Source organism: Salvelinus alpinus, chromosome 5, assembly GCF_045679555.1.
Source record: "Salvelinus alpinus chromosome 5, SLU_Salpinus.1, whole genome shotgun sequence".
Classification (NCBI taxonomy): domain Eukaryota; kingdom Metazoa; phylum Chordata; class Actinopteri; order Salmoniformes; family Salmonidae; genus Salvelinus; species Salvelinus alpinus.
Genome location: NC_092090.1, coordinates 11,894,644 through 11,911,776, shown reverse-complemented (window position 1 = coordinate 11,911,776; position 17,133 = coordinate 11,894,644). Strand labels below are relative to the sequence as shown.

At 41.8% G+C, this 17,133-nt stretch overlaps 1 protein-coding gene across 1 annotated transcript; it reads left to right on the top strand.

Annotated features, from left to right (window-relative positions):
* The first annotated feature begins 58 nt into the window (after positions 1 to 58).
* LOC139575558 (uncharacterized) lies at positions 59 to 16,893 on the top strand. The gene is made up of 13 exons (XM_071400621.1): positions 59 to 677; positions 6,087 to 6,304; positions 6,687 to 6,830; positions 7,116 to 7,230; positions 8,382 to 8,583; positions 10,465 to 10,606; positions 10,854 to 11,009; positions 11,091 to 11,146; positions 11,255 to 11,430; positions 11,542 to 11,942; positions 13,365 to 13,461; positions 13,730 to 13,946; positions 15,996 to 16,893. The coding sequence occupies exons 1-13, from the start codon at positions 543 to 545 to the stop codon at positions 16,160 to 16,162; spliced, it is 2,226 nt and encodes a 741-aa protein (XP_071256722.1). The 5' UTR covers positions 59 to 542; the 3' UTR covers positions 16,163 to 16,893.
* The last annotated feature ends 240 nt before the right edge of the window (positions 16,894 to 17,133 follow it).

Genomic DNA, 17,133 nt, shown 5'->3' with positions numbered 1-17,133 from the left:
AGCTAGGTAACCCGGAAATGCCGGACTTGTTAACTGGTTGATCGCGGCAAGTGTATAATTACAACCAGTTAGCAAATCGGAAAGTTCCGAGTTTCCTAGTTCCGACTGGCACGTAAATGCGACAGATGGCCCAATCATGACACCGAGCAACAGCGCCTTATTAAATGACGAGCCAACTCAGAGGAAGTTGCAATTTAGCTCGCCCGGTTCACCCTGTGCGAGGAGTTTAGTCTGGGTGAAACTTGATTGCATTCGTTTTGAAAACGGCTGGGGTGAGAGAGTGCGTTTGTGCAGTACGTTTTTTTGAAGAATTGGACCTTATTTCAAATTCTTCATATCAAATAAATGTACAAGCCGAAATAATAATTGTCTCCAACAATGCGATTTTGTTTTTCAAATTCTTTGAAGTGCATCACAAACCCGGTTATTCCAGTCATTTAATTACTCCACGCCTCCACCATATAAATGAATAGGAACGAGGAACTTGAAGGAGGTGATTAGACAGACAGACAGACAGACAGATAGGCTAAGAGAAAGACATCATGGACCTTGGTATGCTGCTCCTGCTGGTACTCAGCAGTGCCGTCTGCCACATCACGGATTCGACGTATTATGGTGGGACTATGCGCTGTACAGTACCGGGATACATGCCCCCAGACTCGAAATGGACAGGGGAGGTAGGTTCCAATGAGTGCATAACTTGATTTGCAATAAATAGTCAATAAGTAGTCTACAAAGTACATGCCAAACCTGCCAGTGCCTTTAATACTATAACACTCATAACCAGTGGTGGAAAAAGTACCCAATTGTCGTACTTAAGTAAAAGTAAACATAGAAAACGATTTAAGTTAAGTAATCCAGTAAAATACTACTGTAGTAAAAGTCATAAAAGTATTTGGTGTTAAATATACTGAAGTATCAAAAGTACAAGTAAATGCTATGTATAATTTCAAATTCCTTTTTAAACCAGACAGCACCATAAAAAAAAAAAAACGTATGAATAGCCAGAGGCACACTCCAACAGTCAGACCTCATTTACAAACGAAGCATTTGCGTCTAGGGAGTCCGCCTGATCAGAGGCAGTAGTGATGACCGCTTGTTCCCGAACTGACCATTTTCCTGTCCTGCTAAGTGTAACGGATGTGAAATGGCTAGCTAGTTAGCGGGTACGCGCTAATAGCATTTCAATCGGTTACGTCACTTGCTCTGAGACCTGAAGTAGGGTTTCCCCTTGCTCTGCAAGGGCCGCGGCTTTTGTGGAGCGATGGGTAACGACCGTGCTTCGTGGGCAACCGTTGTTGATGTGTGCAGAGGGTCCCTGGTTCGCGCCCGTGTCGGGGCGAGGGGACGGTTTAAAGTTATACTGTTACATTGGTGCTGTTGATCCGGATCACTGGTTGCTGCGGAAAAGGAGGAGGTTGAAAGGGGGGTGAGTGTAACGGATGTGAAATGGCTAGCTAGTTAGCGGGTACGCGCTAATAGCATTTCAATCGGTTACGTCACTTGCTCTGAGACCTGAAGTAGGGTTTCCCCTTGCTCTGCAAGGGCCGCGGCTTTTGTGGAGCGATGGATAACGACGCTTCGTGGGCGACTGTTGTTGATGTGTGCAGAGGGTCCCTGGTTCGCGCCCGTGTCGGGGCGAGGGGACGGTTTAAAGTTATACTGTTACATAAGCATTCGAAATGAGTGCTTTGGGGTGTCAAGGAAAATGTAAGTGAGTAAAAAGTAATACATTTTTTTTACAGGGGAAATAGGAAAAAAATGTATTGTGTCATTTTGGAGTCACTTTTATTGAAATAAGAATATAACATGTTTCTAAACACATTATTGTGGAGGCTACTATGATTATGGATCATCCTGAATGAATCATGATATTTGTGCATCTTTGTCACTCAAGCTGACTGTCTGCACTTTAACCAAAGTTAAAGTGCAGACAGTCAGAAAGTTACTTTACACCACTGCTCATAACCAATTTCACAAGGTACATTTACCATTTCTGGCAGTGAAAGAAACACACAATTTCTGTCTTGCTTCTATGTTTGGGAATAAAACAGTTGAAATGATGTAGCCTAATTTATCACTTTTGGGAAAGATTTTTTAAATATTTTTTTTTATATGGAAATGAAAATGAAAATGAATGTCAGTAGAAGATGTGATCATACAGGTTTGACATGCACCTCCAAGAAATACAATGATCTATAAACCAGCTCTGATTCTGAAAGCCACAGAAGGTGTTCAGCCATGCCTTTTCTTTATCAACTGTTAAAGGAAACTGTTCAGACATGTAAAACAGATGTCTGACCAATCTTTATCGATTGATGGAGTATCAGGTAAAATAATAAAGGAAGAAAGATATAGGAGGAGGAGGAGGAAGAGAGAATGGAAGATAGAGGGGGAGGAAGAGAGGGGAGTAAGAGAGAATGGAAGATAGGAGGGGAAGAGAGAAAGGATGAGAGAATGGAAGATAGGAGGGGAAGAGAGAATGGATGAGAGAATGGAAGATAGGAGGGGAAGAGAGAAAGGAAGAGAGAATGGAAGATAGGAGGAGGAAGAGAGAAAGGAAGAGAGAATGGAAGAGAGAATGGAAGATAGGAGGGGAAGAGAGAAGGGGGAGGAAGAGAGAATGGAAGATAGAGGGGGGAGGAAGAGAGAAAGGAGATAAAGCTAGGGTTGATAACAGTACACTGTAAACCCAGATGTGCTGTCATTACTCAAAACTTGTGAGGAAACTCATTGCACTTAATATATCTGAGCAGTGGTGTAAAGTACTTCAGTAAAAATACTTTAAAGGACTACTTAAGTATTTTTGGGGGCATCTGTACTTTACTATTTATATTTTTGGCAACTTTTACTTTTAATTCACTACATTCCAAAAGAAAATTTTGACAGGAGAATTGTCCAATTCACACACTTGTCAAAAGAACATCCCTGGTCATCCCTTTTCCCTCCGATCTGGCGGACTCACTAAACACAAATGCTTCATTTGTTAATGATGTCTGAGTGTTGTAGTGTGCCCCTGGCTATACATACATTTAAAAACGAAAAGAGAATTGTGTCGTCTGGTTTGATTATTATAAGGAATTTGAAATTATTTATACTTTTACTTTTGATACTTAAGTACATTTTAGCAATTCCATTTACTTAAGTATTTTTAAAGCCAAATACTTGTAGACTTTTACTCAAGTATTATTTTACTGGGTGACTTTTACTTGAGTCATTTTCTATTAAGGTATCTTTACTTTTACTCAAGTATGACAATTTAGTACTTTTTCCACCACTGTATCTCAGTATAGTTACTTAAAGTGATATTGTCACTGTGACCGTGTAGGAGTCCAGATTTGAGTTGTATCAACTTGAACATTTAGAGAAATGCCCCCACTAAGCCACGCCTCCAATATAATTTACCAGCGTGCCTTGCCTTGCAGATCGAAGTGTAGAGTTACCACCCATGACTGTATTTGTTAGTAACAGAGACATGGTTGTTGAATTCGTTCATTTTCAGTCCTGTGGCCTTCACCAAGTGAGTTCCTAGGCGAATGTTATCATTATAATAAAACTCATTATGATAATACATTACATATCTCATAAGGCCTTATTATGAATCCTAGCTTTACTTTAATACATTGGCCTGAAACTCATGGTTTACAGGCCACATAAGGCCTGCAAGTAGGTTTGCAAAATTCCGGTAACTTTCCCCAAATTCCCAGATTGATTATTTTTTTAAATGGAGTTGATGTGACTTATCATTTAGTTTTGAGTCAGTACTACATAAACATTTAAAGTACTAATGACTTTTCATTGAGTTCAACTTACTAGTAGTATTTTAGTTAAAAATGCCTTGGGGTTTACAGTGTAGTTTGTGGTTAATTCCAAGTAATTTCCTGTTAGTAGATTTGCAAATGGAAAATCTTAAGTGCAATTTATAAAAAATGAAAACAACACTCCAAATCAATTCCACATCCAATGAAAGTAAGAAGTTGATTTAGCAGCTTTTCTACATAAACTAGTTGATGGAGGAAGTTGATTTAGCAGTTTCTTTACGTAAACTCTGTGGAAGAAATTGGGGGAAAGATCTTCAAGTTGAGAAATAGCTTGAGTCATGGGACAATATTACAGTACATTTACCATCTAATGCACTCTTGAGAACCATTCAACAATATTAACTAATACACTGCTCAAAAAAATAAAGGGAACACTAAAATAACACATCCTAGATCTGAATGAATGAAACATTCTTATTAAATACTTTTTTCTTTACATAGTTGAATGTGCTGACTACAAAATCACACAAAAATTATCAATGGCAATCAAATTTATCAACCCATGGGGGTCTGGATTTGGAGTCACACTCAAAATTAAAGTGGAAAACCACACTACAGGCTGATCCAACTTTGATGTAATGTCCTTAAAACAAGTCAAAATGAGGCTCAGTAGTGTGTGTGGCCTCCACGTGCCTGTATGACCTCCCTACAACGCCTGGGCATGCTCCTGATGAGGTGGCGGATGGTCTCCTGAGGGATCTCCTCCCAGACCTGGACTAAAGCATCCGCCAACTCCTGGACAGTCTGTGGTGCAACGTGGCGTTGGTGGATGGAGCGAGACATGTTGTCCCAGATGTGCTCAGTTGGATTCAGGTCTGGGGAACGGGCGGGCCAGTCCATAGCATCAATGCCTTCCTCTTGCAGGAACTGCTGACACACTCCAGCCACATGAGGTCTAGCATTGTCTTGCATTAGAAAGAACCCAGGGCCAACCGCACCAGCATATGGTCTCACAAGGGGTCTGAGGATCTCATCTCGGTACCTAATGGCAGTCAGGCTACCTCTGGCGTGCACATGGAGGGCTGTGCGGCCCCTCAAAGAAATGCCACCCCACACCATAACTGACCCACCGCCAAACCGGTCATGCTGGAGGATGTTGCAGGCAGCAGAACGTTCTCCACGGCGTCTCCAGACTCTGTCACGTCTGTCACGTGCTCAGTGTGAACCTGCTTTCATCTGTGAAGAGCACAGGGCGCCAGTGGCGAATTTTCCAATCTTGGTGTTCTCTGGCAAATGCCAAACGTCCTGCACGGTGTTGGGCTGTAAGCACAACCCCCACCTGTGGACGTCGGGCCCTCATACCACCCTCATGGAGTCTGTTTCTGACCGTTTGAGCAGACACATGCACATTTGTGGCCTGCTGGAGGTCATTTTGCAGGGCTCTGGCAGTGCTCCTCCTGTTCCTCCTTGCACAAAGGTGGAGGTAGCGGTCCTGCTGCTGGGTTGTTGCCCTCCTACGGCCTCCTCCACGTCTCCTGATGTACTGGCCTGTCTCCTGGTAGCGCCTCCATGCTCTGGACACTACGCTGACAGACACAGCAAACCTTCTTGCCACAGCTCGCATTGATGTGCCATCCTGGATGAGCTGCACTACCTGAGCCACTTGTGTGGGTTGTAGACTCCGTCTCATGCTACCACTAGAGTGAAAGCACCGCCAGCATTCAAAAGTGACCAAAACATCAGCCAGGAATCATAGGAACTGAGAAGTGGTCTGTGGTCACCACCTGCAGAACCACTCCTTTATTGGGGGTGTCTTGCTAATTGCCTATAATTTCCACCTTTTGTCTATTCCATTTGCACAACAGCATGTGAAATTTATTGTCAATCAGTGTTGCTTCCTAAGTGGACAGTTTGATTTCACAGAAGTGTGATTGACTTGGAGTTACATTGTGTTGTTTAAGTGTTCCCTTTATTTTTTTGAGCAGTGTATTTTATATCAAACATGTATTACTTATTTATTCTATCTTGGTGCAACCGTTTTTCGTTTTGTCTTGATGCAACCATTCTTTCTATCTTGATGCAACCATTATTCATTCTGTTTTGATGCAACCATTTCTAAACATTGTTAATGCAACCTGACCTCTCTCCCCTATCAGGGCCCTATATTCAAAAAGCTTCTCAGAGTAGTAGTGCTGATCTAGGATCAGGGTCCCCCCTGTCCGTATACTCTTATTCATTATGATCTAAAAGGCAAAACTGATCCTGTATCAGCACTCCTACTCTGAGGCTGTCTGTGAGTATGGGTCCTAACCTGTGTGCTGGCAGGTACAATTTCATTATCGTGAGAATGGCCGGGACAGGTGTGAACAGCAGTTATCCTGGGAGTGCACCAGCGGCTACTGTAATGGCAGTGCCAACCGACAAGGACCTGTCGTGCAAACCACCGACAAGGACCAGTCCGGCCAAAACCTCTGGTGCCAGTCAGAGGGACACTTCACTAGAAACTTCACTAGAGACCAAAAAACCCAATCCTACACCCTGAGGTAAACTTGGATTTTCTGGGTGTGGTGGAGGAGGAGGGGTGGGGGGGGGTGACATCAGCCTCTGGGTGTTAGAGACAGGAAGTCATCTGTTGAATTCTGTTTTGAAGAGTAATAAGCACATCATCCAGGCATCTTGACCCCCCCCCGACACACACACAAACCCTGTATAGTTACTGTTGCTGTGTCTGTTGTGCTCCGATCTCATCAAACAACATTTTGCTGGATTTTAATGTTAGAAAGACATTACATTGCAATCTGAGCACTGTGGAAATAACAGTTATATTGATGATGTGGATGGAATCACTAGAAAATACTGGTATCTGTCAGAATGATGTCATGCTGATCTAACACTTCAATGCAGTGATTCAACCTCTCATTGTAGTGACTCAGGTTGCTGTTGGGGCTCCAATGTCAATGGAAAGACCAACTGGACGATACATACCGAGGTGGATTTGGGGTTACGGGTCAGCCCGGGGCCTCCAACCCAAAACACACCTCCTGTCACGGCAACTGTCCCAACCCTGCGGTACGACCATGAGGGAAGCAAACTGAATGTATCAAAAAAGAGCTTCTGCCAAACAACCGCGTACTAAACTTAGTGGCATATTTCAACCTGAGCCCTTTAGAATCCATAGCGGCCGTCTCAGTCATCTACAGCAGCATTCTAGAATTCTATTGTGGTCTAAAGGGTTAAACAATACATTCTGTTTTATTCTACATCTAGATAACACTACAGTCATGTCACTGTTATCTGGGATTATTATCTACTGATGAAAGTGTTTTTTGTTTCTCTCTGTGATGTCATGAGTAGAGTTCCTCAGAACTGCTTTTCCACTCTTCCTCTCTTGGCCTATGACCCGGATGGAGATGACGTGAGGTGCCACTTCCCTGTGAACGTCACACACCCCAACATTACACTTGACAGGGTAATAAAGTAAACAATGTCCCTCCCTGCAGATTGATGGAGATGCAGTCAAGGCCGTTTCTTAACGGTTTAGTGCATGGGGTATTATTAAGTTAGCTCAAATCAGATTGGTTGAAGAATTGTTTCTGACTTCAAAGGCACGTGAACAATCCCTGCGGAGGTACTGCACCCCCTCTCAATGTTTTTTATGAATATCACTAGCAACAACAGAATAAACACATTTTCTTATTACATACCCACAGTAGAAAAGAGGAGAATATCTTATTTCTAATGATGTCAGAACAATTCTTTAACAAATACGATTTTAGCTAGCTTGATAAGCTAGCTAACATTGCTAATTATAAAGTTAGCTTGCATAACATTGACGATATGGTCAAACTAGCTACATTATCCTCATTGATAATGTTGTAATTGTCAAAAAAGGGATTTGTTGTCATCTTTTGGTTGAAAGGGTGAAATGTCAGTGGTGAAACGTCGCTACATGGCAATTCGGGTAACAACAAGTTTCCCACTTGTAACTACGACTAGGAAGGTCATTCCCACTTCCGATAACTCTGATAGCATGTGAATGCGGCATAGGCTACCAGTGAGGCAAGTGCTGCTGGTATGGTTTCTTGAATGGGACATAATGTTTTTCCAACACATGGCTAACCTTTGTTTAATCAGATAAACAGTTGCTCTTAGTGAAAGTGTGTTTGGAGTCACCATTCTAGCTAATAGGCTATGTTTAGGTTTACACTTCCTCTTCCAATTATAATGTGGGCAGATCAAAATATTGAAAACGATCTAGGAAATATTTTCATTTTAAAATGTTGATTACTTCTCCTTTCCATTATCATTTACCTGATGTGCAGGGGAAAAAAACGTTTTTGCTAACTGTATGATGTTGGTCCCTGGGTCACCGGTTTGCCTGGGACGGGGTCCCTGGGTAAGATAATGTTGAAGATCCCTGGTCTAGTGTGAAAGACCCTTGTTTATTATTATTTATTATAAACATTCAATCCAATTCAGCACAATTAACATCCAACATGACGTAGGTGCACTGATCTGGGATCAGCTTTTCCTTTTCAGATCATAATGAATAGGATTACGTGGACAGGGAGAAACTGTTTCTAGATCAGCAGTTTATTCACTATCTTCTCATTCCTCCAGGTCCAGTGCACTCTGCATGCCACGGGCCTGTTGGCTGTAGGTTTGCATGTATTTGAGATGCTGCTGCAGGACCACCCCACTGTAGACGTCAACATGACGGGATATAAATCTAATTATACCAGAAAGGCCCTGAACGAGTCCTATGTTAATAACCCGACTCCCACCCCGTTCAGTCGTGTGCCCTTGCAGTTTGCCGTGGAGAGTAAGTAGCATGTCTCACAGTTGAATGCTTCCTTTTGGCAGAGTGAACCAACCAATCAATTTAATTAAATGTGATTTGTATAGCGTTTTGTCTAGTCGTATAATATGTATAGATCAGTGACGTATAGTCATTTGTCAAAAAATAAAACAGAATTTGAGTTGCATGTTGGTAAAAGTGGTATAGGTTTCAAAATTGAACTCGTAGTTTGTTTATGCAAATGTAGTTTTGTTCACCTGGTGGAATGACAGTAAAGATGATGGTGCATTCCAAAATGGCAATCTGCATGGTTTTAATCTCCCTAATTACATTGTACCTCTATTTACTGAGAGCAGCACAAAATGCTATCAATCTAGCTAAAAACAAACACCCTACTGCCCCTGATAAAATAATCAGACAACCATTTAGTCCGAAGCTTTGTCAATCATTGTTTACAGACATCTATGTCGCTGTGGATCCTCTAAAGGGGCAATCTGGGATTCCAACAACAACAAAGCGGACACCGTGCCACAGCTGAGGGATGGGTCTGGAGAAATGCAACCACTCTCAAATGTATAGACGGAGCTATGGATACAAGGACTGACTGTCCATGAGATCAACATGATAGCTATGGATACAAGGACTGACTATCCATGAGATCAAAATGATAGCTATGGATACAAGGACTGACTATCCATGAGATCAAAATGATAGCTATGGATACAAGGACTGACTATCCATGAGATCAAAGTGATAGCTATGGATACAAGGACTGACTATCCATGAGATCAAAGTGATAGCTATGGATACAAGGACTGACTATCCATGAGATCAAAGTGATAGCTATGGATACAAGGACTGACTATCCATGAGATCAAAGTGATAGTTATGGATACAAGGACTGACTATCCATGAGATCAAAGTGATAGCTATGGATACAAGGACTGACTATCCATGAGATCAAAATGATAGCTATGGATACAAGGACTGACTATCCATGAGATCAAAGTGATAGCTATGGATACAAGGACTGACTATCCATGAGATCAAAGTGATAGCTATGGTTACAAGGACTGACTATCCATGAGATCAAAGTGATAGCTATGGATACAAGGACTGACTATCCATGAGATCAAAATGATAGCTATGGATACAAGGACTGACTATCCATGAGATCAAAGTGATAGCTATGGATACAATGACTGACTATCCATGAGATCAAAGTGATAGCTATGGATACAAGGACTGACTATCCATGAGATCAAAGTGATAGCTATGGATACAAGGACTGACTATCCATGAGATCAAAATGATAGCTATGGATACAAGGACTGACTGTCCATGAGATCAAAATGATAGCTTTAACCATGTTATGAAGCTATACAAACATTAGATTAAATAAAACAACCTTGTATTTTAGGTAGTGAATTATTAAGACAGTTGAACTAAGCTCCTGAGGCATTTCTATAAGTTATAGTCTTGAAGAATCAATGTCTATATATCATTAATTTAATAGTATAATAATGGATGTAGCAATCCCAGAATGCCCCTTTATTAACACACCCACTAGATGTCTAAAACCTGTCCTTTCTGTGGTTTTAGTCCAGCCAACTCTGCCCAACTGTCTCCCTGGCTACATAGAGAATGTCAAGAGTGTTCAGAGCTGTCATCAAGGCAAAGGGTGGCTACTTTGAAGAATCCCAAATATAAAATATATTGTGATTTGTTTAACACTTTTTTTGGTTACTACATGATTCCATATGTGTTATGTCGTAGTTTTGACATCTTCACTACTTTTCTAAAATGTAGAAAATAGTAAAAATAAAGAAAAACCCTTGAATGAGTAGGTGTGTCCAAACTTTTGACTGGTACTGTCTCTAAAACCTGTCCTTTCTGTGGTTTTAGTCCAGCCAGCTCTATCCAACTGTCTCCCTGGCTACATACGGCCAAAGTTCTGGACTCCGACACCTTCACATGGGGATGTCCATCATGCCGCTGTGGGTCACCTGTACCAGCTCGAAGCCCGAGTAAAAACAGCCCATGCCAAGTAAGAGGACCTCTCTCACCTACATCACTTTACTGTCCAAAACTCCATTGACTTCCCCCGTTGTTTTACGTCTGGACTGACTGCAGAGACCACAACACTTAGCAATGCTCGTTTTTTTAACCAGCTTGAACAGCACATGAAAACCGAAAATGAATGAGATGAACAGAGTTTAATATGAACAAAATACTCCTTGGCATCCTCGCACTTGTCCAGGGGTTGTAACCTTTGTCTTTCTGCTTCCTCAAAGCATATTTGACTTCCAGGTCAGCGGCCCTTCCAACATGACCAAGAAGATCCAGGATGAGGGCTTTGGTGTCACGAGGCTCTTCCTGGGCTGGATCCCGCAGGAAAGACACCTGAAACAAAACATTCCCATCTGCTTCACTGCCGAGACAAACGTGAGGTACGTTGAAGGGACATTTACAGTAGTTGTTGTTGTTGTCGTTCTGTGGTCATTGTTTTTCTTATTTGTTCTTCATTTCAGCCAATCAGAGATGAGATGTGTGGTTGTGGTGGTGGTCAAAGCCCTCACACTTACAGGTCAGTTGAGTTTCACCTCCGTCAATCTCTGCACTGTTGCTAGATAGACTTCCATGTATGTTTATAGGGTAAGATCCAATCCTAACACGTCATCTCCTCTGTGTACAGGTGAGGCGAATGTTTCGTGCACAGCGAATAGGATCAGCATCGCCGTGAGCAAGGCCTATCTGCCTGAGGTGGACATGAAGTGGCTGCGGCTAGCCGACTCATCCTGCTCCCTAACCTCCAACCAAACACACATCATGGGTACCATGTCACTCAACACCTGTGGCACAAAGATGGAGGTATGAGAAACATTCGAACACACATACTTGGAGGTGTGTCTTCTCTTTCTCCTCTCTTGTGTTTTGTTTCTTATCTTCCTAAATCTGATTTCTCTCTCCGCCTCTATCTAGGATGCAGGTGATTTCATGGTGTTCAAAAACGAAATAAACTCTTTCGACGCAGCCAACGCCACCATCACACGACGTAACCGGATCAACATCGGCTTCTCCTGCCGGTACCTCAAAACTGTCAGCATTACCAACTATTACCAGATCCACAGCTCCGACTACCTGTTCACAGAGTCCAACTTTGGTAGCTTCGGCTACACCTTTGAGGTCTTCAAGGACAGTAAGTTCAGCCAGAAGGTGGATCCCAGTGCTTACCCAGTGAAGGTGAAGCTAATGGACAGAGTGTACATGGGCATCCAGGCCCAGTCCGATCTGCCCAAGGTACAGCTGTTGGTGGAGTCTTGCAAAGCCACTCCGGATGACAGCGCCAGCAGCAGTCTCTTCTACGACCTCATCAAAGACGGGTGAGGAGGGGTCCCACAAAAGGGCTGTGGGCTTGAAGCTGTGGAAGTGGAATTGCAGGAATCTGCCGTCGTTCTGTATTTCTTACATATTGAACCTTTATTTAGGCAGGGTGGAGTCCCGGTGAGACCAAGGTCTCCTTTACAAGGGAGCACTGCATGACAAACAATTACACACTCAAGGCAGCATAGGAAATACACAACATTACACAACATACACAAATGAAAATCTTATTTTGTTCACCTGCAAGAGTAAAGAATGTGTGAACCACAGGTAACAGTCAACATAATGTTGCATTCCAAAATGGTAAACAACAGGTAACAGTCAACATAATGTTGTATTCCAAAATGGTAAACAACAGGTAACAGTCAACATAATGTTGCATTCCAAAATGGTAAACAACAAGTAACAGTCAACATAATGTTGCATTCCAAAATGGTAAACAACAGGTAACAGTCAACATAATGTTGTATTCCAAAATGGTAAACAACAGGTAACAGTCAACATAATGTTGTATTCCAAAATGGTAAACAACAGGTAAGTCAACATAATGTTGCATTCCAAAATGGTAAACAACAGGTAACAGTCAACATAATGTTGCATTCCAAAATGGTAAACAACAAGTAACAGTCAACATAATGTTGTATTCCAAAATGGTAAACAACAGGTAACAGTCAACATAATGTTGTATTCCAAAATGGTAAACAACAGGTAACAGTCAACATAATGTTGTATTCCAAAATGGTAAACAACAGCAAACAGTCAACATAATGTTGTATTCCAAAATGGTAAACAACAGGTAACAGTCAACATAATGTTGTATTCCAAAATGGTAAACAACAGGTAAGTCAACATAATGTTGTATTCCAAAATGGTAAACAACAGGTAACAGTCAACATAATGTTGTATTCCAAAATGGTAAACAACAGGTAACAGTCAACATAATGTTGTATTCCAAAATGGTAAACAACAGGTAACAGTCAACATAATGTTGTATTCCAAAATGGTAAACAACAGGTAAGTCAACATAATGTTGCATTCCAAAATGGTAAACAACAGGTAAGTCAACATAATGTCGCATTCCAAAATGGTAAACAACAGGTAACAGTCAACATAATGTTGTATTCCAAAATGGTAAACAACAGGTAAGTCAACATAATGTTGTATTCCAAAATGGTAAACAACAGGTAAGTCAACATAATGTCGCATTCCAAAATGGTAAACAATGTTTTGTTTTCCCTAATTATTTGTTTTGTTTTCCACAGTTGCTGTTTGTCTATCAGTCTTTATTGACCAAGAGCAGCACATAATGCTATTGGCAAGCTTCAAATGGGACTGAGAGATTACACAAACATAATCATGAATTCATTTGTCTCCATCCTGTCTCAGTAAAATGTACTTTCTTTCTTTCTTTTACAATGGAGGTGTCTAAAGGACGAGACGGTCAAGGTTTACCCCGGGAACCTAACCCAATTCTACTTTGAGGTCCAGGCCTTCAAATTCACTGGGAGCTACGACCAGGTAAAACTTAACATCAAAATGACTTGTCTTCACATTCTTTCTTTGTTATATTTACTGACTTTATTAGAGTATAATCATGTTGCATCAATGTGAAATTTACCTGACAACATCAAGATGCACAGGTTTGGTCTTATTCAGACACAGATTTCAACCTAAATGTTTATTTCACAAATATCAATCCAACTGGTTGATTGTATATGTTGATTCAGTATTAGGAAAATCTTCTTGGATGGTCACCTCCCTTTCCCATCCCATGACCCTCCTTTAGGTGTACCTCACCTGTACCGTCATCCTGTGTGAGGTGGGAAACCCCAACTCTAGGTGTGGCCAGGGCTGCCTGAACAAAGCCTCGCGGAGGCGCAGGCGAGATCTCCCCAACGGAGAGACAGACAGGCACTACATAACCCAGGGTCCTTTCCGTGTGGTCAGAGAGGCCCAGACCAGTGCAGACCAGAAGACAGGTGCAGATGAAAAGACCCGTGCAGGTAATTACCCCGCTCTTAGGGATGGATCAACATTTACAGAATTGGTACCTGGAGGAAAATGGGGAGGGTTATGCTTTTTCAATTTCAGTCAGGGGGAAGGTTTTTGACATCTAGTCCAGGGAAGGGTCATGTAAATATTTTTCAGTGTTTTTGAATGAGTTTCTTATTAGGCTATGTATCAATGTGTGCCCGATGCCGCCCCTCATCTCTGACTCTCTACTGGACACGCAAAATCAAGTGAGCCTATAGGCTGTTTAGAGTGGTCTCAATCAAATGATCCATAGCCTATAGGCTACGAAGTGCATGCTGGGAGAAGCACAGAGCAAAGTTCTATTTGTCAGATCGCTGATGGGAGCGGGTAAATAAAACTAAGCTGCATTACACAATGCATATTCCACCCTGAGCCCCGGCCTGCTCTGTTCTTGTTGACCCCCTCTCTCCCCCCCCCAAAAAATGGTGTGCTGCCTTACCAATGGCTGTGCTCTGTAGGCCTATGGTGGCAGTTCAGGAAGAGAGTCAAAGACTTTCTCTGAAATGTGTTGTTTGATTAGGCCTAGTCCAACAAATGCACCAACTTGCGGTCAGACTAGACTATAGCCTGTTCAGCTTGAGAAGGAGATCGAAGAATCTGCCCTTGCCCAGTCGTGAAATCCATAGATTAGGGCGGAAATGAATTTATTTAAATTGACTGATTTACTGTAACTCAGTAAATACATTGAAATCGTAGAAAATACACTATATATACAAAAGTATGTGGAACCCCCTTCAAATGAATGGATTCGACTATTTCAGCCACACCGTTACTGACAGATGTATAAAATTGAGCACAAGCTCACAGAACGGGACCGGCGAGTGCTGAAGCGCGTAAAAATCGTCTGTCCTCAGTTGCAACACTCAACCGAGATCCAAACTGCCTCTGGAAGCAACGTCAGCATAAGAACTGTTTTTTGGGAGCTTCATGAAATGGGATTCCATGGCCGAGCAGCCGCACACAAGCCTAAGATCACCATGTGCAATACCAAGTGTCAGCTGGAGTGGTGTAAAGCTCGCCGCCATTGGAGCAGTGGAAATGCGTTCTCTGGAGTGATGAATCACGCTTACCATCTGGCAGTCCGACGGTTGAATCTGAGTTTGGCGAATGCCAGAAGAGCGCTACCTGCCTGAATGCATAGTGCCAACTGTAAAGTTTGGTGGAGGAGGAATAAAGGTCTGGGGCTGTTTTTCATGGTTCTGGCTAGGCCCCGTAGTTCCAGTGAAGGGAAATCTTAACGCTACAGCATAAAATGACATTCTAGACGATTCTTCCAACTTTGTGGCAACAGTTTGGGGAAGGCCCTTTCCTGTTTCAGCATGACAATGCCCCCGTGCACAAAGTGAGGTCCATACAGAAATTATTTGTCGAGATTGGTGTTAAAAAACTTGACTGGCCTGCACAGAGCCCTGACCTCAACCCCATCAAACACCTTTGGGATGAATTGGAATGCCGACTGCGAGACAGGCCTAATAGCCAACATCAGGGCCCGACCTCACTAATGCTCTTGTGGCTGGATGAAAGCAAGTCCCCGCAGCAATGTTCCAACATCTCGTGGAAATCCTTCCCAGAAGAGTGGAGGCTGTTATAGCTGCAAATGGGGGACCAACTCCATATTAATGCCCATGATTTTGGAATGAGATGTTCGACGAGCAGGTGTCCACATACTTTTGCTGAAGGGAGGGCCATCCATTTTCATTTCAGAGTGGTCTGATTTTCTCCATGTAACCGTTATTATAAATAACGTTCACCCTCTTAGTAAAGGATTCATTCTGATCAGGATTAGACCAGAAAAACACCAGTATGTCCCAGACAATTGTGTTGAAGCATTTAGTATTAGCTTATAGGGTTAACCAGACCTAAAACATAACCCTGAACCCTGAACATGCTGACTGGATGGACTGTGTCCCAATACTTTTTCATGACTGCCTTTCCTTGCCTGCTTTTTCCTAAATGAACAAATATAAACTCCCATTACTCTGATGACATTATTTGGTTGTTTTTGCTGTTGATTGCAGCTCCTGTTGTAGATGTGGAAGCTACACATTTTCTCAGATCGGACATGGGAACCGTAGTCTTCGCCGGGCTGTTCATCATCACCTTGATGCTGCTGGCTGTGGTCGTGGTCTATTTTTTGAAGAAGAGCAGAGCTGAAGAACACAAGGCTCTCATTGCATATGATTAGAGAAATGTAACTGGATTTGTGCCTGACCAGGGTCATGTGACTGAACGCACTTCTGGTTTACTTCTTTTAGTTTTACTTTGAACAACAAATGAACACCAGTTTACATACTGAATACGGTAATATTACTACACAAATGAACACTAGTTTACATACTGAATACGGTAACATTACTACACAAATTAACACTAGTTTACATACTGAATACGGGAACATTACTACACAAATTAACACTAGTTTACATACTGAATACGGGAACATTAACTACACAAATGAACACTAGTTTACATACTGAATACGGGAACATTACTACACAAATTAACACTAGTTTACATACTGAATATGGTAACATTACGACACAAATGTAGTTGGTTCATTCTTATTCACTTTTCTGTGATATACACATTTGGATCAACTGTTTGATACTCCTGAATGAAGAAAGTGGAAGAAATGTTTTGTTGTTGAGAATCCTGTTATGCAAATAAGTCTGTATTGATTAAATACATTTTAGGCAGAAGTCCTCTTTTACTGTTCTCTGCCTCACCACTCATTCAAACCTGATTACCTGCTTTAAAGGGGCAATCATTTTATGACTAATTAATGATATTTATTGATTCTGGAATATTTATAAATTCCTCATTAGTTTAGTTCAAGTGTTGTACCCCCTATCAGAACCCAAAATATATGCTTGTTTTACTTCAATGTTTGTAAATAAAATAAATATAAACAAACTATATAACCTCAAAACATGTTTCTTAGCTATGGATCCTTGCATCTATAGCTCCGTCTATGAATTAGAGGGTGGTTACATTTCTCCAGCCCTGTCCCTCAGCTTTTTACCAAAACAGGTGCAGGGAGCCTGGTCTTCTCCATTTAGCATGTTTAACAATGCAGAAGCACGTCTTCCGTCAAAGTTTTGCCTGTTGTAGATAGATGCACAGTTATGAACTTGAAAAGTTATTAATAAATCAATT